At 41.7% G+C, this 22,634-nt stretch overlaps 1 protein-coding gene across 4 annotated transcripts in view; it reads right to left on the bottom strand.

The window, feature by feature from the left end:
• Positions 1–22,634, bottom strand: part of ANK3 (ankyrin 3) — a 348,817-nt gene that overhangs the window by 78,221 nt on the left and 247,962 nt on the right. For all 4 annotated transcript variants that reach the window (XM_079313269.1, XM_079313272.1, XM_079313268.1 and 1 more), the window contains exons 14-21: positions 20,671–20,868; positions 20,080–20,178; positions 19,261–19,359; positions 15,350–15,547; positions 12,836–12,934; positions 3,405–3,503; positions 3,218–3,316; positions 2,837–2,932 (exon numbers count right to left, since the gene is read on the bottom strand). In XM_079313269.1, coding sequence (XP_079169395.1) covers positions 2,837–2,932; positions 3,218–3,316; positions 3,405–3,503; positions 12,836–12,934; positions 15,350–15,547; positions 19,261–19,359; positions 20,080–20,178; positions 20,671–20,868 — 987 coding nt within the window. The remainder of the gene's footprint in view (positions 1–2,836; positions 2,933–3,217; positions 3,317–3,404; positions 3,504–12,835; positions 12,935–15,349; positions 15,548–19,260; positions 19,360–20,079; positions 20,179–20,670; positions 20,869–22,634) is intronic.

Below are 22,634 nucleotides of genomic sequence, written 5' to 3'. Positions count from 1 at the left end.
ACTATACATTAAAAAGACTGCAGAAACAGGCAATATTGTATTTGGTTTTTAAATCATGTTCATATTGCTGTAGAGAAAAAGCATGAGTGGAAAGCTTAGATGATATCAAAAGGAGAATCACATATACTGAAATGAACTTCATTAAAGGGAGTTTAAAAACAACTCTAGGTAGTCATCTAAATGTTGAGCAAGGAATATGTCATCTCTAATAAGACCAAACTTTCTGAGGAAATTATTTCTTCTTTGACATCAGAAGAATTCTTGGGAGGGGCTGAAACTATGTGATTTTTTTTTTTCAGAGGTGCTTCAGCATGAATTGTGTGTTTTTCCCACAAATAAGAACAATTGTAACCACATGCAGGCTAAATGATACCCCTGAAGGGCTTTGTGCATGAAAGACACTCAGAAGCATTTGCATGATTTTCATTCCCATATTTATATTGATTCAGACTCAAAGACCAATATAAAGAAAAATAAAAGCAGAAAAAATAAGTTCTGAATGCACCTGGAATCTGTTCCTGGAATACCTGTATCTCATGAATGACATACACATGCACTTTTTACTTTCCAGCTGGGGTGAAACACAACAACCACTGGTAGAGACTTGGGTGAGACGAGCTTCTGCAGAGATACCATTCAAGGAGTGCAATGGAATTAAAAACAAAAGAAAACCATACCAAACCAAAAATCCACTCCCATCTTTATGGGGGTTTTAGATTGTTTAACCATCATTACTTCTCATGCTTCATATGCAAATGAGAAATAATATAAAGTTCAGGAGTGCAAAATATTCTTTCCATTTTCACTTATTTTAAAATATTTCAGTTTTTCTCTGGCCTTATGAATACTTGCTTGGTTTTTGATGTTTCTTAGGCTTGTGCCATCACTTGATATAGGCAGAAAAGCTCCTCCATGCTTAAACAGTACAAAACCTACAAAAAGCCTCATGCAATTCATTTTGTGGGAATTATTTGAAAAGCTTTTAAACATATCGTTAAGCCACCAAAATCACTGGACTTTTTTCCAGGTACTACTGGATTTTTTCTTTTATTGGTGCTTGAGGATAAGTTATAGTAAAATTAGCTATATTCATCCCTGATGTCTTTAAATTTAGCCTATGGAGTTGCTCAGCCACAAGCCTCAAAATACAAGTCTCTGCAGTCAAAATTGATTTTTAAGACCCTCAGTTGTAAATTACATTACACGTCTAGACTTCGAAGGTCTCAAAATTTCACATTGATAAGTAGCATATTCGGATTTTAATGAAAATTATTTCTGGCTTCTCTTGAGAGCAGGTATTTGAGGTTGTATAAGTCTTTCAGTATCTAATATTTCCTCCAGCACAATTCAGAGCCTGGCATGCCATCTCTGTCTGACCCACCATCTCTCTCTATTCTTCATCTACAGAAAATAAAGGGTCACTATGCAGCACAATGCCCCCCCAGGTTCTAAAAGCCAAGAACAACCTTGTGATACTGAGAGGTTTTAGCCTAAACGTGTGGTTTTCCTGTAGCTACCTAATTGAATAGTAGGTAGTCATTCAAGTTTTGCTATCCTGTATAGTTTTTCTACTAAATTTTTCTGTGTGGAAAAATGCTTTGGAATCTTTCTAAAGAGGAATTTGTTCCGGAGAAAACAGAGAAAATATGTAAGGAAAAAAAAAAATCACTATTACTTTCTAGCATATTCCTTTATATCTTATTGTTCTGAAGTTTATCTTTTGTGTGGTGGATTTTCTGTAAACTACTGAAACCACAGCCAGGAAACTCATAGGAAGAAAAGGTACATGCAGTAAACAGAACTAAAATCTGTAACTCCTATCCCAAAAGCTCATCATATTGCAGCCACCTGCTTGCACAGATAGACCACACAAAGGGGTGATGACAAAACATGGAACGCACACGGTAACTGTTTTCCAGCCCTGATATGTCTAAAAACACATACATGTGCATTTTATCCTTTTAATCAGAAAAATAGTTGCTGAAAGGGAAAAGCAAATTTGGAACCAATATTCTGAATTTATGTTCTTCAGACCCAATTTGGGCTTTTTTACTAGGGTAATGCATGGAGGCACCTCGCCTCAGAAAACTGTTTTCTTCAGAGAGCAATTTGGCAAAACATTAATGAACAAAAGATCCTTCTGAGAAATATTTCGGATTCTGTGAATTTTTCTGACAGCAGGTAATATTTGACCACTGCTAGTCCCTTCAATGTCTCCTGGCTAATGCTTCCTGAGAGGCACGACAGACAAGCTGGAGTTCACATCCACATCAGGGAATGGATATTTGGGGTTACAGGGGTTGTTTGTGGCTGCTTGCAGAATACAGCCTTTCACCATCCCATGGAAGGGGCCAGAAACCACACAATGATGAGCCATTTTTAAGTAAATTCCAACCATCTTTTTATATTGGCATCAGTTCTCTTAGGTCAAATTCAAGCCATTAAACATAGGGAAATGCTCTCAAAGAAGGGAAGCAGCTTCTGTTTACACAAGCCTGTAGAAACATCTTTTCAGCTGCAAAATTGTTCCCTAAGCAACAAGATGTGTGGACGAACATTGTGTGGAGAAAGACCAGTTAAGACCAGTCCTTTGCACTGACTGTTTCCTGCTCAACTGATGCTCTTCCTGTGTGCATCCTCATAGTGTCTACGACCTTGAAAATAGACAGCTCACCTTTCACATAGTGTCGACTTTATATTGCCAAAAAGAAATAGGTGACTGGAATCTCCGTAGTCATGTAACTAAATAAAGTTTAGTTATAGTCATATTTGGAAAAAATATAGTCTGGCTTTGGAAAAAATTCTTTCATTCCCTACCAAACTGGACTGTACTTACAATTGTAGTCATGGTCTCTTCTGTCACCACCTTCAGTGTGTCAACAACTGAAATGTAGCCAAGTCGCTTAGCAATGGCGAGGGCAGTGTTTCCATTCTAGCAATTGAAACATTAGTAACAGAAGTTGAAAGTTAGCAAGGGGAAGTGTAGGAGCTGCTGGTTAATTCCAGAAGAATGTAAAATAAAAGAAAAAATGTTTACATTTTCTGACGGAAATAAGTATTGGGGTAGTAGGATATATAAACGGGATGAAATGGGATGAAAGTTTTCCGATTGTTGCCGTTGTGGGAGAGATGATGGTAGAGAGGATGTGGGGTGATGGGAACAGGCTGCCCTGCCCTTTTCCCTTGGCACCGCAGGCATTTGGAGGCCGGCACTTACCAGGGTGAGCTCGTTGGGCGCGGCGCCGTGCTGGAGCAGGACGTTGATGATGTGGGTGTGCCCCTGCTGCGCTGCCTGGTGCAGCGGCGTGTACCCGTTCTGCGGCACAGGGAGACAAGGGCGAGGCTGCGGCGGCGCGGCGCACCGCGGCGCGGCCCCGGGGCGCGGGCACGGGCCTCACACTTACCTTCGTTTTGGCGTTCACTTTTGCAGAGTGTTGCAGGAGGAAGTTCACAATTTTTATGTTTCCGTAGTGGCAGCCGACGTGCAAAGGAGTGTATCCCATCTAGAATGAACAGGAGTAGTTAGTAAGTGCAGTTAGTGCATATCCCGCATGTGCCCTGGTTAAAAAGAAATCAAAACAAACAAAAAAGCAAAAAGGCATGAAACAGGAAAAATCCCATTAAACTTTATTTCTTTGGACTAAGTGAAAAATCCTCCAGCCTTGGAAGAAAACCACTCTTCTCATGAAAGTCAATTAAAGTGCTCAGTGAGTACTTCCACCAGCTCTCAGTGCCTTCAGGTGGACCCATCTGAACCCACAGATGTGTGTGTGCCTCTAGGTGGTGTAGCAGGTTGTGACCATTTCCTCTTGGATTATGGGAACTTCTTTCTGCTCCCCATCCCTCTCTTCCAGCTCAGGGGGTCTGGGTACCTGGGCAACAACTGGTTTTACTAATACAGATTTAGGCAAAGACCTCGTTAACGTTCTCAGCGTTTTCCTCATCCTTTGGCAACATGTCCCCCCACATCCAATAAAGGCAAGAGATTCTCAGCCCTCCTTTCTTTGCTACTGTATACATAGAAATGTTTTTTTTTGTCTTTTACAGCGGTAGACAGATTAAATTCTAGCTGGACTTCTAATCCCTTCTAATTTTCATCCTGCATAACTTCACAACATCCTTGTAGTCCTCCTGAGTGGTCTGCTCCTTCTTACAAAGGTCATAATCTCTCCCTTTTTTTTTCCCTGAGTTCCAGCCAAAGGTTTCTGTTTGGCCAGGTCAGTCTTCTTCCCTGCCAGCTCATCTTTTGGCACACAGGGATGGCCTGCTTCCACACCTTTGAGATTTCCTTCTTGAGGCACATCTAGCATTGCTGGATTTCTTACCCCCTCAGGACTGGCTTCCAAGGGATTCTCTCAGCCAGTCTCCTAAACTGGTCAAAATCTGCCTTTGGAAGGTGGCAGTTCTGCTGACCTCCCTTCTTTCTTCTCCAAGAAATAAGAACTACCATTTTGGGAGCACTGTGCCCAAGACAGCCTCTGGCCATCAGCTCACCCCAATCCTACTCTGTTACAGACACAGGTCCCGCAGGAGCCTTCCCTGGCTGACTCCCTCACCAGCTGTGTTGGGAAGTTCTCTTCCACACACTCCAGGAACCTCCTAAACTCTTCCCTCTCTGCTGTGTTGTACTTCCAGCAGACACCTGATAAGTTGAAGCCCTCCAGGAGAACAAGGGCCATGGATTGTGAGATTTCTTCCATCTGCTTAGAGAATGTTTCATCTGGCTCTTCATCCTGGTTGGGTGGTCTGCAACAGACTCACACCATGCCTTGGCCTTTCCTAGTTCTTACCCATAAATTATCTGGAACAAGATCCATAATTCAGCCTCCTGGGTAGAAACACTGAAAGATGGTCTTATACTGACCAGGCACCTGCTGCTCCTATCAGTGTTTTAAGGTGAAAAAATTCCTTTGGTTTCCTGCTCTGAAAATAAAAAACCTGATGCCCAAAAGGCAGAATAACACAGCTCAAATCTGCAGCCTGTCATCCTGCATTTTAACATCCTTGTCAGTAAAGTGTGCTCAGGTAAGACAACTTGGCCAAAAACAGCAAGGAAACAAGTCCAAGGTCAACCTGCAGTTCAGGAGCCAGTACTTCACACGTTGAAATCATCAAGTCAAAGCTACTCAGGAGAAAGAGAAAACCTCTGATGTGAGCTATTTTCACTAGAAGGAAGTCTCAAGTGTCCATTGGTTTATACATACCATTTTTATGTCAATTTACCTGTGATACTACTTCACACAAGGTTACCTAATTTCAGTTGTATTAGTACATGCTGGAAGATGTGACAGTTACTTTAAATTAGGATGATGTGGGAAGATAGGTTGTAAGCACAGTGCAGGAGGCAATCTTTCCCAATGAATTATAGCTGTACTGATTACCAAGGAGTAGAAACAGCCTTGCCTGCCCAATGAGGTTGGGTGTTATAAAAGAGTGGATTAGCAAGTTGAGGGTTGCAGTCGGAGCCTCAGAGTCTGCTGGCTGTGCTGGGAGGGGGTAAGGGACATGTGGTCATGCAAGGGACAGATAAGGTAAGAAGATGTTGTGTGAGGGACAGACAAGTGTCATGAAGAAGGAAACTTGCAGAGAGGAGAGAAGGAGTCAGTGCTGTGTGTAGCTGCCTGTGAGAAAAGGAGTCAGTACTGTGCAAAGCTGCCTATGGGGGAAGGAGTCAGAGTTGCCTGAAAGAAAGCATGAAAAGTTTTTAAATAAAGGACTGGTGATGACTCAAATCATGTCTGTCTCAACATAATTACTGCAACAGGATGAGTCATTAATTTCTAGTTAATGATACACCCTTTGCCATCTAAAGAAACTACTAACTTTGATAAACTAGGATGAGTTAATCAGTGCCAGAAACAGCACTGAATTGGAATTCCATTGGCATCAGCAGAATGAAACTTTCTGCTGTCTTATGTGAACATTGGCTCAGATGCTAAATGGAACTTTTCCTGCACAGAATAATAGCCCACAATGGTAAGAACTGGAGCAGTAGCTTAATTGTAATCATGAACTGAGCACATGGACCTCATAGATATTGTTAGTTTAGGTTTGGCCAAATAACTTCCTGTTCCTAGGAGTACCTGGAGCCTGACTCTGACAGGGCTCCCTGCCTCTCCAGAGTCTTGATTCTTCAGCAGAATGATGACTCACAGTCAGGTACCTCAAACACAATTTCTACAGCCCCTGCCTCTACATGAGCCAAAGATAAACTCAGATTAAAGGATGGCCAAGTTCAAAAAAGTTAAAAAAAAATAAAGCTGTGAAACCTCCTCCTACAAAATCTGAATTCCCCTCTCCCCCTTCAAAATACAGGCCTCTTAGCATGACCTGCAAGGTCAAAACCAAAAAAAATAAAAATCAGCATAAAACCAACTGGAGAGATTAAATCCAAAGTCAAGGACCACCTGCCAAGAACCCCCTGCTAATAACCCTAGAACATTAAAATCTGGAGCATATCTGAGAGCAAAGACCAGCTGATCTCAGCTTTCCCTTTGAAGTGATCTGTAAAGGCTCCTCTCCAGCCTGCAACAATGAATACTGAAAAAGGAGATATCAACCCCCCCCACATTTACTGCAGTGTAAAAACAGTTTCCTTCTAGAAATGGTATACATAGAGACTTACATGTGGTATCTTCAAAACTGGCTGAGGAGCAATTATTGATGCTATTTGTCACCCCTGACCAGTCTGATGTTTAAATCAGAGACTAAGTGAAAGCGTTTCCCCCTTTTCCTCCCAATTAATGGTGGAAATTATGACATTTCCAGGGTCACAGTTCAGCTGAATCTGAAGGAGGCTTCCTCTGAAGCTCTGGTGCTGCTGGCCTGGTCGTGTGTGGCAGCTGGAGGGATGTGCACTGAAAGGCAGCTCCTGCCACAGACCCCGCATGTGTCCCCAGCAGCCGTGTGGGCACCTGGTGGCAAAACACCAGTCCCCTGCCCGAGGTCCTTGCAGGGTCCTGGGAGCTTTCTTTCAAGTGTGCCATAGCCCGTGGTCACCTCGTGTCAGGTCCTGTTTGGCATGGCAGCAGCCAGCCACTGACAGCAGAGGGACAGAGATGTGACATGGCGGTCACAGCTGGCACCTCGGGACATCTTCTGCTCCCAGCCAGCAGGGTGGGGAGCCAGGGCACTGGGCAAGGTAAAACTGGCTAGCAACACAACTTTCAGTGCCTGAAAACTTCCCAGTTAGAGCTCAGATTCCGGCATTCAACTCCTCCTAGCTCAGGAAGGCACAACAATTGTATCCCAAGATCCCCGTAAACAAAGGTGTTCTACTGACTTTTCTGAAACACTCCAACTAGCAGATTCTGCAATTACACAATTGAATTAACAATAAAAATTCTCAAGGCTACTTGACAATCTTACTTTCATTCTTTATAGAAAGGTGCCCAGGAGGCTAAAATATTTTGCTTCAAAAGGTAATAATTAATCCACCCACACGCAAATAAACAAAACCCCCAAACAACAAAAACCTCACTAAGGAAAAAAAATAAACCACCTCAAAAGCAAAAACAAAACAATAAAACCCAGGTCACAATTATACAAATTTCTGCACAGCAGTTCAGGCTTAGTTATAATTACTGGCAAAGCACTAAGGGATTTAGAAGGCAGCCTAATATTGAAAAAAGTTACTTCCAAGAAAACCAGGGCTTTTGTTTAATACAGGTCTAACAGACATCACCTTCTGGCTGTTTTAAAGAATGAGCAGCAGCAGGGGAGTTAGCAGCTGGGAAGGGTTTATCAAAAGCTACAAGAATAAATGCCAAGAAAAAAGAAATTCAGAAATACTGAACTTTTAATTTCCAATGGAACACATAAAGAATCCCTTATTCTCTTGCCCTTCTATTTTTACTTTTGAAGGGAATTATCACAAGTCTTGTATATCATGTCAGTGAATTACTTTAATATCCTCCACTGGCAATAACCATAAATCTTAACAGCTTGAATTACTGCATCTTTCTAGTCATGCTGACTCTCAAGCTGCTCAGTTTTTGTTTTTCTGCTGTAAATGTCAGACAATGAAGCTACAGTACTGTTGTTTATAGGACTAGAAATTGCTTTGGATCCAAAGATCACAAAGGCCTGACTGAATGAAACAGGCAAACCTACGTGTACACACACAGGCACTTCCCTGCTTTGCTGAATCAGGACCTAACATGTTGCAGTACCTTGCAAAGGTTCATTATTGCACATTATTAGGCTGGAGATTTCCACAAAGACATCTGGGTAACAACTGAGCACATACAAAGAGCCAAGGAGAGACAGATAATGCACCATGAAATATACTGAAGGCTTTTTTCTGTATGAAAGCGACTTTTCTCAATAGCACTTCCCTCCCTCCCTGCCTCCTTATCTCTTCCTGCATCTGAAAATTAGATATTCTAATAGAAAAGCTGGATTGCTGTTATGAACTCAGGCTGCAGTGGGGCTCCTGTCAGAACAAAGCAGGCAGACCTGAATAAATCTGAAAGAAAAATCCCAGCTCAACCTGCAAAAGAACATCATGACCTCTCAGCCACTATTATCTCCTTACCAAAACTACAGTTTTAGAAACAAAAGACAGTTAATACTGGCTTTGTTTTTGAGGCAGTCATCAGCCAGGGACCAAGAGACCATCAATTCCCCCAGGGGAGGCCCAACACCAAGGGCAGTGTAGTGATTGACTAAAAAGACCTGCACTGAAATAAAAGCTCCAAACCCTGCTTTTCATCCTTGACTGAACCAGCACTTTTCTCTCAGTCTTCCTTTCCCAGTCCATCACAGTACTGCTGTATCTTACAACTACACTATCCAACGGGATAAACAGTGGAAAAATGACATGTGGAGACCTGCTGAGCCATGAAACAATATTTTCTCATGCCAAGTGCCAGCACAAAAGCCCTAAAACAAAAGCAATATCACATGTACCGGGACAGCTTTTTACACCCAGCATGACCACCAGAGAAAGGATATCTGCTCAGCCATGGCTTCAGACTGATTTTCAACTCCCAATGTCATTGTGAAGGGATGAGCATGCCTTGCATTAAGCATGATACTGCACAGCACATTTTCAGCACCAAAAACTTTTTAGCATGCCTAAATTGATGCAAACAAATGCAATGCCAGAATAGACAAGAACTGCTGCCTTTGCTGCAGGACACTAATACACCTTCTGTGAATACCAAATTATTAAAGCTCTCTAAATGTGAGGAGTTTTGAAGCAACTTAAACTTTACCAACTGAAGTGTATTTTCTAATGTGGCTGAGTTTAAACCACATAACAAAATCTCATTTTCAAGTGGTAGGAGCCTCTCAGGCACTAGTTCTGGCCTGCTACACCAGTGTTGTTCTACACTTCAGCGTTGATTTAGACTCCTGCAGCTCTGAGATTAGAGGCTATTCAGTTAAATGATGCAGCAAAACCAGAAGGATCCCACAGCACTATTAATAAATGGACTTCATAACCAGCAGCTATTCTTCTTTTAATGCTTTTTTCTATTACAAAGGTCAAAAAAAAAAAAACTTCTTGGGAGAGAAACCACAAGAGAGACCCGCAGACTCAATTGTTCACTTTTGAGAGCAATTTTGAAAATGCTCATAAGTTATATAGCCAGAACTGACTCTAATCATACAGACTAATCCCCTGTACAAGTGATTTTCTGCAATACTGGATTTTTTTTTTCTTCCCTGCTACAGCTTCAAGATGCAAAATATGTTTCTGCCCCATCTTCTTCTTTAACCACCTGAAAACTCCCCAAAGTGTGTGCAGAACTCAGAATGTGAGCAGGGTCAGAATTCCCATGTGTCAGAATTTCAGACTCTAGAGATTTTCACGGGGAGGGTAAGTTATATATAAATGATTACTAAAGAACACGTACCAGACAAGGAAGATGATAGTTCATTGGTCCCTACTCAAGAGTCCAATGACCTAGTGATATTAAGTTAAATGATATGGAGTGTTCTCCCCCTGTTGACAGGTACTGTGCTGGAGTGACATAACCTATGCTTGCTTATCCTGGGAAAATGAGAAACATGACAAGAAGGGAAAATAAATAAATAAAACACACCAAAAAAGCGCTACAGAATAGTCACCCATGCCCCAAAAACTGACGTAAGAAAAGCACATGGATGTGGAATGGAGGGAAGAAAACAGAAGATTAGTGGTGACACTGCTGGTAGCAGAGATCCCCAATATAATGTCACTCTGAGCTGTGCTGCTTCACTGCCTTTCAAGGCACGGATGGCCACGTCTCTGCTGCTGTGTGTCCAAAGGAATGAATCTGAACTGGACATGCTGGGCAGGATTGTGCAAACATGCAAGCATAGCAACAGTGCCTCTGAAGCCAACTCAGCTGTTGCTTATCTTGTCCCCCATTGCCTCTGGTTTTAGAGGCAGTATGTACAGTTAATCCATCTAAATGGGAGAGCTTGTAACTACAGAGCTGCTGTTTTACAAGCCAATCATCTAACCTTCACCTGTATGAACATGAGGTCAAAGTATGGCCTTTCTTGTAGCGTGATATTTTTCCTTCATTGTAAGAACTTCAAGGTTTTCCAGTTTTCTCCTTAGGAACTCAGGGTGATCATTGGTTTATCCAGAAACTATTCCCTGATAGAACACCCAGTACTGCATTGGCACTTCTCATATATCACAGGCAGCAGAGAGCAGATATCTGGCAGACAACCTCCATGTGGCTGGCTGACTCTGTGGAGCCTTGAGGGCTCACTGCTGCACAAACCCAAGCAGATGGGACCCTGCAGAAGCCAGTGGAAAAGCAACAAGCTCATGCCAGTGCATAAGCATAAAGCTCATTCCACTCTAATAGAATCCTGCAAGGCATGTGGGCACTCTTTCCAAGGAGCAAACAGTGCCCTACAGCAGGGGGGACTAACTAGTAGGGTGGACAGGAGGACAAACTGTTGCAGGTGTTCTTCCCCAGAGAAGTCTACAGGATGGAGAATTTCCCCAGACAGGTGACTTCTTAAACCCCAAAGTAGTCCTGCTTAAATACAACATGACTTCACCTGACTCAGGAGTCCCTGAGCTGCTTCCTAACAATTAGTCCCATGGAAACAAGAATGTACTGGGAAACTATTCTTTATTCACACTAGTTACACATATAACTGAGGAATGAGGGTGAACAACAAGGTATTTGCTTCTTTCTTCTTTAAAGTCATATGACTATTACTGATTACAAGATTCATGTTGCATGCAGTAAAATATGACTTTATTTTACCTCTATTTTACCTAATGACTAGATCAATTTTTAGAGATGCAATTAAGAAATTCAGATCCACGCAGAGGAAGCCCCTAAATGATAAACTCAAGGCCCTTTTCCACGTGTCTCTACAGAGTCACTTGCCTGCTCCACCACATTGCCAGACCTGAAACTGAGTACAGAGCACCAGGCTGTCCCTGGGACCCGGCAGACATGCCTCTCAGCTGTGACAGTACCTCAGATGTTTCCACCACCCTAATGTGACTAAAAGGCCATGCAGCCCAGAATGGGATCCTGTTTGGTCACTGGAGAGCCAGCAAAGCAAACACGTGTGTCTGCCTGCACCTGTCAGTATAAATGTCTCCTTAGGCTGCTTGCTATTTGTGGGACAGACAAGAGCACTGCACAGAGGGGCAAAGGCAAACACTCAGACAAGTTGTATGGCTTGGGATGCGATTCAGCTCTGACCAAGTTAAAATAACATGCTCTGCAATGTCCTGCTACTGAAACCAAAAGCAGGTAATAACTATCTCTAGGAAGGCAACCACATCCATCTGAGGAAATGGTGCAAAGAATGAACCAGGGCAGATCTCATCTGCTACTGGGTGATCTGGCAGATAGGAACCCTGACTGGTTCATCTTTAAAATACAGACTGAGGATCTATTACCCAAGTATAAACCTGGAGAAGCTCCTGGGATTTTAGCAAAACTATTTCAGATTTATCACAGGATAATGTTATTGAAATCAGTAGCTGGTACAGTTGGAATTACACTGTAGAAAAATCAGATAACAAGAATTTTTCCCTCTGCCACAGATTATAATCAGCTGAGCTGCAGCCAGACATGATGATGGACTCTGCCCTTTCTGAGCTGTCAGTGTAATATGATAATAGTGCTGGACACTCTGACACACCTGGACATTCCTGGGATTCAAGCACAGCACCTAACTCGTGAAATACACCTAGTAGAGAACTGTGGAGTGCAGGTCAGATTGTGAGACCTGGTTCATTTAGCTGATTTGATCTGCTACAGTCCAAGAATTTGATCTCAACTGATTTCCTGCCCAGCTAAAGGAATGCCTCCAAGATCTAAACAACACATGAGGAATGTAAGTGCAATCAACACTGAGATCATTATAATTAAATTCTGAGCACTGTACACCATTAGGGAGCATAAAGGTGTCATCACTGGGGGTCTCAAAAGCCACCCCCAAGCACCTTGAAAATGCAGGTCTCATATTTAGGAGTCCAGATATATAGGCAAAACCATTTTCAGGCAAGTAAATTTGAAATAGACCATCATTGCATATATGTCTTTCATATTAGATAACCATTTCCTTACTCAAAAACTAGATCAATCCCACTTACCTTCAGTGAAGCACAATAATAGGATACAATCTAAACCTATATTGATCAAAATATTTGGTGAGAAATAAGCTTACTGCTCAAAGGCTGAGCTTGACATTAAACACACGAGTTTATGTATCTTCAGTTTTCAGAATATATTCCGCAATAATTTAATACAAGAATGTTTCTCCTGCTATTTCAGTTTCACCCTGAAATAAATTTCTAGTCCTGTCTAGAGGCTCATGCCTCCCTGAAAGGAAATATTTCATGTGACAGTGGTGTTCATACCTTTGTCTGAGCATCAACAGTAGCTCCCTGGTTAACCAGAACCTCTGCTACATTGACCCTGTCCTCTTGGGCAGCCAGGTGGAGGGGCGTCAGTCCACTCTGTAAATCAAAAACAACAGCTAACGATCTCCAGAGGATGCATGTGACTACTAAAATGAAAATTCAGCTATCAGTAAGACTCAAAATCCTACTAAATTTAAAGAAGATACACATTCCACTTTCACTGTACAAGGTGCTTTGTAACCACACTCTTGATCCCACAGTTGATAAACCAGGAAGATTATGTTTCTTTAAGAGGGAACATTTCTACATGCAGGGTTACAGGTGGGATAGAAAATTAGAGCAATTCAAGAAAAAAATCACATACTATTTTTTGTCTCCTTATTTACTTCCTTATTATAAGTCAGACTTTAAAAGTAGTGTTGAATCATTGTTTACACTTCTACAAGTTTTTTACATTCACTCAGTTTTATCCTTCCTTACCTTTCACTCCTCTACTTGATAATTTTCAGATATGAAACCAAAAATATAAAACTGCATTTCTCTGAGATCAGACCCATTTCTCTCTGCTCAGGGAGTAAGCAGACTTGATAGAAAATGCATACTGATAGTAATTTTCTGATTTAAAACTTGAGATCTAAATATCCTTAAAACCTCAGAAAAATCTGCAACTTTCTGCCACACAAAAGGCATAGAAGATAAAATGGGAAGGAGAGAGAATCTGCTGAGATGTTTTAGAGATGAGAAAGAATATCCTTCACTTGAAAATTATGGTTAATTTTCTCTCCTGTTCCTAATGCCTTTAGCACCAGACAGAAGAGCAAGTGGTAGCAGCTGTCACATCAGGCAGGAACACTCACTAAGGTTCCTACCTGTGAACCCAAATCCACATCCACGGTGCACTCCCTACCAAGGCCAGTTGTCTTGAGAGTGTTGCACTGCATTTCACTGAAAGATGCAATCCTGATGGCAACACAGCTTAGGTGGGTCTCCTTACATGAATATGTGACAGTAACCAACTATAAATTACCTAATGGAGCCTGGATATTAATGGCCAAACCTTCTAAAAAGATTTAATAGTATTCAGTGTGAGGGCTCTGAATATGCAGTTCCAAACCATTCTGTTTTTTTCTGAAGAAATAAATGTTCTTTTTACTCCCACTGTAAAACTCAGAAGTCAGTGAGCTTCAAATGTTTGGCTTTGAGTGTAGAGGTGCTGTGTTCTGAGGAAATGTGCATCCCTGGGAGAGTATGGAGGGGAATTAATCCCCAAAGGTGGTGTTATCAGCACAATGAGAAACTGGAGATTACAACTGAACAGACTGAAGGATGCTGCAGGTAATTAACCTCTGGTGGCACTGAATCAATCTTCAATCATGCTCCCTGTACTAGCCTCAGCAGCAAAATGGGATAGCCAATGGATGCAGAACATGCACACTGCAAGTTTCCCTGTGGGGATACAAAGTCCATCCTGCACTGCATAATGGAGTGCATAAACCCACACACAATTGAGATTTGTGGGGGAAAAAAACCACAACACATCTGCAAGAGAAGCTTTCTGAAGGACAAATTATCAAATTGGAAAGTTAGAAGCAGGAAAACACAGGAACCCTGTGCAGGAACACCCACTGCCTCAGAAGATACTGACTCTTCCTACCTGCTGAGAATAAGAAATATTCTCCATGAAAAAAAAATTCTATTGCCTCTGTGCCTAGCCACACAAATCCATACTAAAACTGCACTTGACAATGTGAAATAACAATGTCTAGTAGAGCATTTAAAGAATTAAGGCTGCACATGTGCTAGAAACATTGCTATAATGCAGACTTGATAGTCTATGAATTCATATGTAAACTAAAATATATCAACTTTCCTTTCTTGCCACCAGGAGAAATTACACCAAAAGTCACTGTGGGCTACGGAAACTACACTAAGGAGGAAGAATCACTTATATTAAGGAACAAAATCTCAAAGTTTCTGTTATGATCCCATTTAAAAAGTCACCATCCCTGAACAAGCCCGCTGTTACCATTAGGTGATAATATTTGCTACCATTCTCTGGAACATGTTACATTTTTTTTTAGAAAATATTATAGTGCTAAAATAATTACAAATACAAAAGAAAAAAAAGAATAGCAAAAGTTACAAGTACACATGTAACAATTGAAAAATGGGCAGGCACATTCTTAGGAGCTGACAAATGACAGGTGCCAGCCCCAGTAGCCCCTATGGGGAAGAAGGTATTTTCTCTCTGGCCATGTTTTGGCAGACTAGCAAAAATTAATGCTGGATTAATAAATGTGTTATCACCAAACTCTGGGCACTACAAGGCACAGTTCATTCAGTGTGACATGGCATGCTGCTCCCTGCTAGGAGAGATGATGATGTGTGTTGAAACACCTGCAGTGGTTTTCAGCATGCGCAGGATCCCAGTGGGCAAAATTTAATTGGCGAGCCCTCTCGTTCTCATCAGATTTTCACAGAGCCTTAGCCCCAGGCAGGGGGAAGACTCACCTTGTTGCTGAGGTTGACATTGGCATTTCTAGAGAGCAGCAGTGACACCATGTCCACGTGGCCGTCCTGGGAGGCGAGGTGCACAGGGGCGATGCCCTGCCTGGTGACGGCGTTGGCATCGGCACCGTACTCCAGCAGCGTGGTCGCTATGTCCATCTGGTTCTTCTTGGCAGCTATGTGCAGGGGTGTGTAACCATTCTGCCAACAGAGAGCACTTCATTGAACAAGGTGATAAATCACCTTTCTGTACCTATCCAACTCTGTCAATGATTATGCTATTAGTTCTAAAAATTCTGTCAAACACAATGTTAACAGGCTGTAGCAACCAATGTATCTCACCTTTAAGCAATCTTTTTTTAAAATTTTTTTTAAGTACTGCTACAAAGAAGAGGATTCTGAAGTTAATTTTCAGATTTGGTAAAAAAAATACCTTTTCAGGAAAGGACAATCCATAGAAACAGGAGTTTGAGTATTGTTTCACAGATATTTGCTCCTTTTCCTTAAACGTACATAAAATCTTTAACAAACAGAAGAGCAGGATGTGTGTTCATAACTCAGAACAGCTGTTATTGTTTGGGGTTTTTTCCCATTTCCCAGTGTGAATTAAAAACATTATGTACGTGAAATATGGCCTTTCTTGCAGCATTTACCCTAAACCTTACTGACAAGCTGGCTTTTTTCCAGATCAAGGGAAAACTGAAGCATACAACTCTAGAGTCATGCATTCCTTATCTTTTTATTCCTTCCAATATGTGCACCCAGGGAGCCCACCACTAAAAGTACAAATGCAGTGTCTATTTCAGGACACAATTTTGTAACTCTAAAAAAAGACAGGCAGAAAATAGATAAACGCATAAAAAGAATAACTGATCAGCACACAAATACCAAAACTCTGATGAAGGTATGACCAGTTTTTCGTACAGATTGCAATGACTGTTTAGTCAAGAGCCTCCTGTCTTTCAGAAATGTATTGGCACTCATTTTCAAGCAAATGACAAATGTGCACACATTTGCATGTGAATAAGGGATAAGGTGGGGGCAGGGAGGATGAGACTCAAGCTGAATAAACCATTTTGTATTTTTGCATCTCAGATTACCCAGCCCAATAAAATCTCCCTAAATGCACAAAGCATTCACCTGTCTGGGCTCCTCCCTGCTCCCACAGAGCAGCAGGGCTGGTCTGAAAAGGAAGGGAGGTCACAAGAGATGCAGAGCAGTGCAGGTATCAGCAAATAAGAAATACATGGGGACTCACAAATTATTCCAAGAGAGCTTTAGTAGGAAGCTGGCAGCAAGAGATGCACAGCATGTGGAAAAGGTTCTGTAACCTTCAAAATTCAATTCAGATTCAGTTCAGATCTTGGATACTAAGGTATCTGAAAATAACACTCAGGAAACACTGTGCCACAATCAATAAAGGAAGCACATGGCCACTGAATTTTCACTTTGAAGATAAAGTGCTTCAGGAAAAACAAACATAATCCTCTCCCTTCCTGCATGATACTGCCATATAAAACAACCACTGCCACACGAGCATCTAATAAATCCTAAATACTACATGCTAAATCCTGCATATCTGCTAAAACAAACTCCTTTAAATGGAGCTCATATGACATTATATAAAACAACAAATGCAGTTTCTAAGCCTTTTCCTCAGAAATGGGCATATATATATATATATATTGCTTTCAGTAGAATGTACAGCAGCAGGTTGCAAAGAGAAGGCAAAAAGAGAGCTGAAAAATAAAAGGTGAAATTCAGCTCAGTCCCAGTCTGCATCTTCTCCTCATAAGGGCAGCACTCTGTCATTGTGCATAGATGGAGAGAGGAACAGACAAGTTTAGAAGGAAGGGTACTGGATTATTCTGGCTGCCATGGAAAGGAGTGGAAAAAGGGAAAATGGTTAAAGATGAAGAGACAGAGGAAAACTAAGACTTTGGGGATGGAGTGGCGAGGAAGAAAGTCATTGTAAAGTGGATGCCAAACGTGAATTAGGGATAAGCCACGTGTGCAATTAGGCACAATTTTTGCTTATAAAAGAGAAGAATGGTTCATCAGAACAACTGTACCACTGCACTGTACTCTGACATGCTCATTTCCCATACCCTGTCACTTATCACTCTTCAAGGCAAATTTTGCTGGGCTTGGTTAATGAGACACTCTTAAGATCAGTGTTAAAGATAGTGGTGTCACAGGAAAGGCAACTTCTGATGAAACTAACTGGAGCCAGTGATGAGATATGACATAACATTTATTTACTGGACCACATTTACAAAAGGTACAGGAAATCATCTGCTGTTACCAACATCATCTTTCAGATGAGTGCACAGTGGGTGCCCGAAGCAACAAACATGTTATGGTGAATTTTATTTAGTATTGACGCTCTGCTCACTGCTGCTGTGGCTCACTTGCTGCAGAACACTAACAAATGCTTTCTTCTAGGCACACTTACAGCTGGCACTTGGAGGCCTGAAGTGGCAGCTGCAGAACTGTTCTGTTACCGATGGGGAAGCTAAGATGACCTGACACATGAGTTTGTGCAATGCTGTACCACAGTCTATAGGGCTTCCACCTTGGTTTGGACATCCTAAGCCCTTGGCAGGGGCTGCTGCAATCCCTGCCCCTACAGGATGCACAGCTCCCACTGGCAGCTTCTTTCAGTAAAAACTGGGTCAGTGCCTTCTCATCCTCTTCAGAAGGCCCTTTTTTCCCCCCTCTCCCGTGGTATTTAAGAGTGCTGTGCTGCAGTAGTGAAAGATCAGAGATCACTCCAGTTCCCCCCTGGGGCACAGCTCTGGCAGATTGCCACTATCGACAGCATTGATTTTAAACTGCGCCATTGCTGCTGGCAGTCCGTGTTTATTTAACTACCCCCCTTGCACTGCAGACTCTGGGACCTACCATGCATGGCACACTCCATCCTCTCCTTCAGCCATGCAGGAGGCCTCCAGTGCTATGGCTGCACTCAGGCACATGTGAGAGGAAGGCAATCAAGGTGTGCTGCCCATCTAACTGCAATGCTGGCTTTTCCACTAGCTGTCCTTTCTCCACAGGGTTGTTGTTTTGTTTTTTTCTTTATTTTCTTTTTTTGCAGTGATTTAAGGAAATTATCTGGGTTGTTTCAAATGAGGCATTTACACTGCATTTAACCTGCTTTAACCTGCATATATTTCCACCCTGCTTTACCTAATGTTCCTGTTCAAATATAAATTGTACTTTGATTGATTATAGTATTTATCCATCCCATACTTAAAACTGGGATCCACAAAAGAAATAGTTTAAGCTTCTCTAAATTCTCTTTGTTCTATGCACTTCCAGAATAAATTTACATATTTATTCTTTCATATCCTCTGAAACCTTACACTAGGTATTGTCTTGCCTACAGTAAATTACAATTAAAGCAGGGCTGTGACTAGTTTTATTTCTTGCCAGTCCATTTACACTGGGGTAGAAGTATTGTGAAGCACATGAATAATTACATATATTGTGCTGAGAAACTTATCTCACCTCAGATGTCATCCTGTGGCACAAACAGAAGTACCCCTGTATAGTTGGGCTTTGAACCCAAGCTTGCCCTGCACAGATCTTAAAATGCAATGACACAAAGTTGACTAGCTTGGAGAAGTTACTGGAGAGACTGGACAAATGAAAGCAAGGCTCAGTATTTTCTGAGACTGAAACTGATGATTTAAAGTGCTTCTGCATCTTTATTTGCTTTTTTGAATTGCTGTTTTATTCACCTGCAGGATTATTCTAGCAGCTTTATGTGAATGTGAAACATTAGCAAACAAGGCTCACTGAGCCTCCTGTAACTGCAAACATACACAGCCTAGAAAGAACTGGGGTAGAGAGGGAAAAAAGTGACATAAAAAGCCTGGGTATTGGTCCCCCAGAGTGGCCAGTACTTGTACCTTGGCAGAGGCGTGAGGTGAAGCTCCCTGGTCCAAGAGGAGGAGCGCCACTTTTTGATTATCGTAGTGTGCAGCTACATGCAGTGGTGTTAAACCGCTCTAAAAACACATGCAGAACAAACAAGTGCTGTTACAGACTCTCTCCAGGGGAAACTTAGGAGTTTGGAAAATTCCAGTAGGTTAGGTGAAAAACCACATTTTTTACTCGTTCATGCATCCAGAGTCTCTGGGAACTTTTAAAATCAAAAAATTAAACAAATTTGGAAATCCTTCCCGAGCTGTGAAAGCCCCATTCACTTTTCCCAGGGAAGATGAACTGAGAAGCACATGTCTGTGCTGACCCTGGGGTAAGGAAGTCACACCCTTGGCAAATGTTTTCCTTTTACTGCAGTGAATAAGTAGACTTCCCCTTGGATCTGTAAAAATCCGTGCTGGGCTGGTTTAAAAAGCTTGGGGTCTGATTGGCCTTTGACTTCCACCTCAGTCATGAGACCTGGGGAAGCAGAGACAGCTACCCAAATATTCTGATAAGGACTGTAAACAGTCTGGGTAGGAACACAGGGGAATGGTTTGCCTCCATTCCTCTGGATGTGAACACAGAGCACATCACTTTGTTGTCAATCAATGACAATAAAAGTCACTTTATGGAGAGTTTGCTGGCTCTTGGCAGCCCCAGCAGGAATTGGAATACCACATGAAACCAGCTAAACCCAGGCTGTGGATAATAGTATGATGGTAAGTAGGTAGGAGGATATTAATAAAATATTATCTGGTTTGAGATATTTGCTGGGCAAATGGCAGTAGCTTATTCTGTCCTACCTTTCCAGAAGCATCAGGGGATGCATTCTTCTGAAGCAGGAGGTTGGCTACCTCAATTTTTCCGTACTTTGCAGCCACATGTAGTGGAGTAAATCCTTTCTGTAAGAGAAAGAAATAGTATAGCAACCCCAGGCACTCTTTCTCAGGGCAAGGTTTGTCTCTGATCTGCAAGGATGCAGCTGCTTCCATCCATCCCTTTAAGTAGTCCTGAGTACAGGCAGCAAGTCTGCAGATTCCCAACTGCCCTGTGGGGTCTGGAGATCCTTCCCCTTGCAAGGCAAAGCTCCATCTATGTTAAACAAAGGAAGAGTTGGTTCCTTTCTTCACTCTACTAAAGACCCAAGGGCATGCCTGTCAACACCCACCTGGAATTCCTGCCCTGCATTCATTCCACTCCAAGAAAATGCATGTCTGCTCACTAGGATGTGTTATACATCAGGTCCTGAGGTACAAGCGTGAAGCTTGCATCCTTTTAATAAAATGTAGCTCACACACTGACATGTATATGACTCTTGCAACATTCAGTTCACAAGCAGCCCTTGCTAGAGGTATGTTCCATCATTTGAGCTGTCACTCCTGCAGCTGGCTTACCTTGGTGATGATAGACAGAGATGCACCATGATCCAAAAGAACAGAAGCTACATCTTCATGCCCTTCCCGAGCAGAAAGGTGCAGGGGTGTGTAGCCTGACGTGGTGGCTGCATTGGGAGATGCTCCCTGCTGCAGCAGCTGCTGCACAATGTCTGCTTTTCCCAGGCGGGCAGAAATGTGCAGCGGCGTTTGGTCATCCTAAACACAGAGGGAACAACACAGGCCTGCGTGACAAAACTGTGCCTCACTTTGGGACACAAAATATTTGCCCACGTTCTGTCACTGTTCAAAATTGCAGATGAGAAATTCTACTGAGGTCCTAGCTAGAATGTTGTACACTGGCTTTCTCTGTGTCATATCATAAAGATATCTTGCTCTTTATTAGTGCATCACAAAATACTCCAGACAGTGACATAATCCATAAAAATCCATCCAATTTTCTTCCTTATCTGGATTTCCCTCACTTTGCTTTGCAGACAAACAGGCTTAGAACAAAATCAACTCTAACAATTGTTTGGCACTTTGCAGTTAACTTTTCCATAGATGTAACTGATGATAGAGCATGATGTGGAAATTAATTGTCACTTTCTACTTCTCATTCAGAAGACAATAATCTGAATAGTTTTAAGTATAGGTGTTTCACTGTTCATTAATCACATGATTTATTTCTTTTCCTTCAATGAAAATATTAGGGTGTTGTGACCTTGTTCTGAGCATTTAAGAGATAATTTCTTATCACTTCATTATTTGTTTTTGTATTTTTGTTCTCCTCCTTCTCTGTTGTACAATCTTTGCATTAAGCACACTATCACAACAGTCTGGCCAAGCATATTTCTCTCCCCATTTTCTCCTGCTGAATTTCCTACCTTTCAAGCACTTCTACCCCATGTCCTGTAGTTCTGGGCTGTTCTCTTCAAGGGAGACTTCTGCCCTACAAGATCAATTTTACACCTCTGGGTTTAGGATGGGAGCATGCCAGGATATAAATGTTGCTCCTCTGCAGGGCAGTTCTCCTCTGACTGGGGGAGCATCTTTGTGGTTCTTAAATTATTCCAGTTTGTGCCTGTTTCCCACAAATTTCTCACAGCTGATGTTAGCATTGGTGTATAATCTACTGTTTGGATTTTGTTGTTATTTATAATAACAAACTGATCACAGGCAATGGCAGTTTGCACAAATTAAATAATTCTGTGAATTTACTCAGAAAATATTTGCATGACTGCTTCTGAGCAGGAGCTGCTCACTTTCAAGACTGTCTTTGGAGATTTACAAACCACATAAATCAGTTCTACTGTCGGGCTCCTTGCAGATATGATGCATCAGCTATAAATATTTAGTCAGAGTTCCTTATAAGTAGATAATCTTAACAGCAAACTTACTTATGACCCAATTCACAGATAATTTCACAAGGAAAAATACTTCAGGTTTGGTTTAGTTCTTTTTGCTTATTTGTTTTGGTTTGTTTGTTTTTGGGTTGGGTTTGTTTTTTTTTTTTTTTTGTTTTTTCCATTTTATGACCATTTGGGGAAAAAATTTCCTGAGTTTACCTATTTAGACTGCTATTTATTGCACCCATTTATCTCCTTGCCCTGCCTGTTTCCTGGAACTCTTTGATTTCCATAATTTTGCATGTTCCTTCATGCCTCTTGACTGTTTTGTTTTCCTCCACCCTTACCTTCCTCAACTGCAATTGTTTCTATAGGATCTGTTCCTTCTTTGAAGCCCTCTAATATATACTTTCACTGTGTCTCCTTCCTTTAAGTGATGTTCTTTAAAGTCTATCTATTTTTGAATACATCCAGGCTGTTGCTTTAGGGACATGACAGGAGACACCAGAAGCCAGGGGTTTCCAGTTCTGCTGAAATAAAATCATATTTGAGGACTTCCTCTCCCTCCTTAAGTCCCAATTCCAAACAAAACCCTTCAAACACATGATAATTTACATTAAAAGCTGGGATGGTATC

The sequence above is a fragment of the Erithacus rubecula genome (genome assembly GCF_903797595.1).
Source record: "Erithacus rubecula genome assembly, chromosome: 9".
Classification (NCBI taxonomy): domain Eukaryota; kingdom Metazoa; phylum Chordata; class Aves; order Passeriformes; family Muscicapidae; genus Erithacus; species Erithacus rubecula.
The sequence above is the reverse complement of the archived record's forward strand: the minus strand, read 5'-3'. Positions and strand labels throughout refer to the sequence as shown.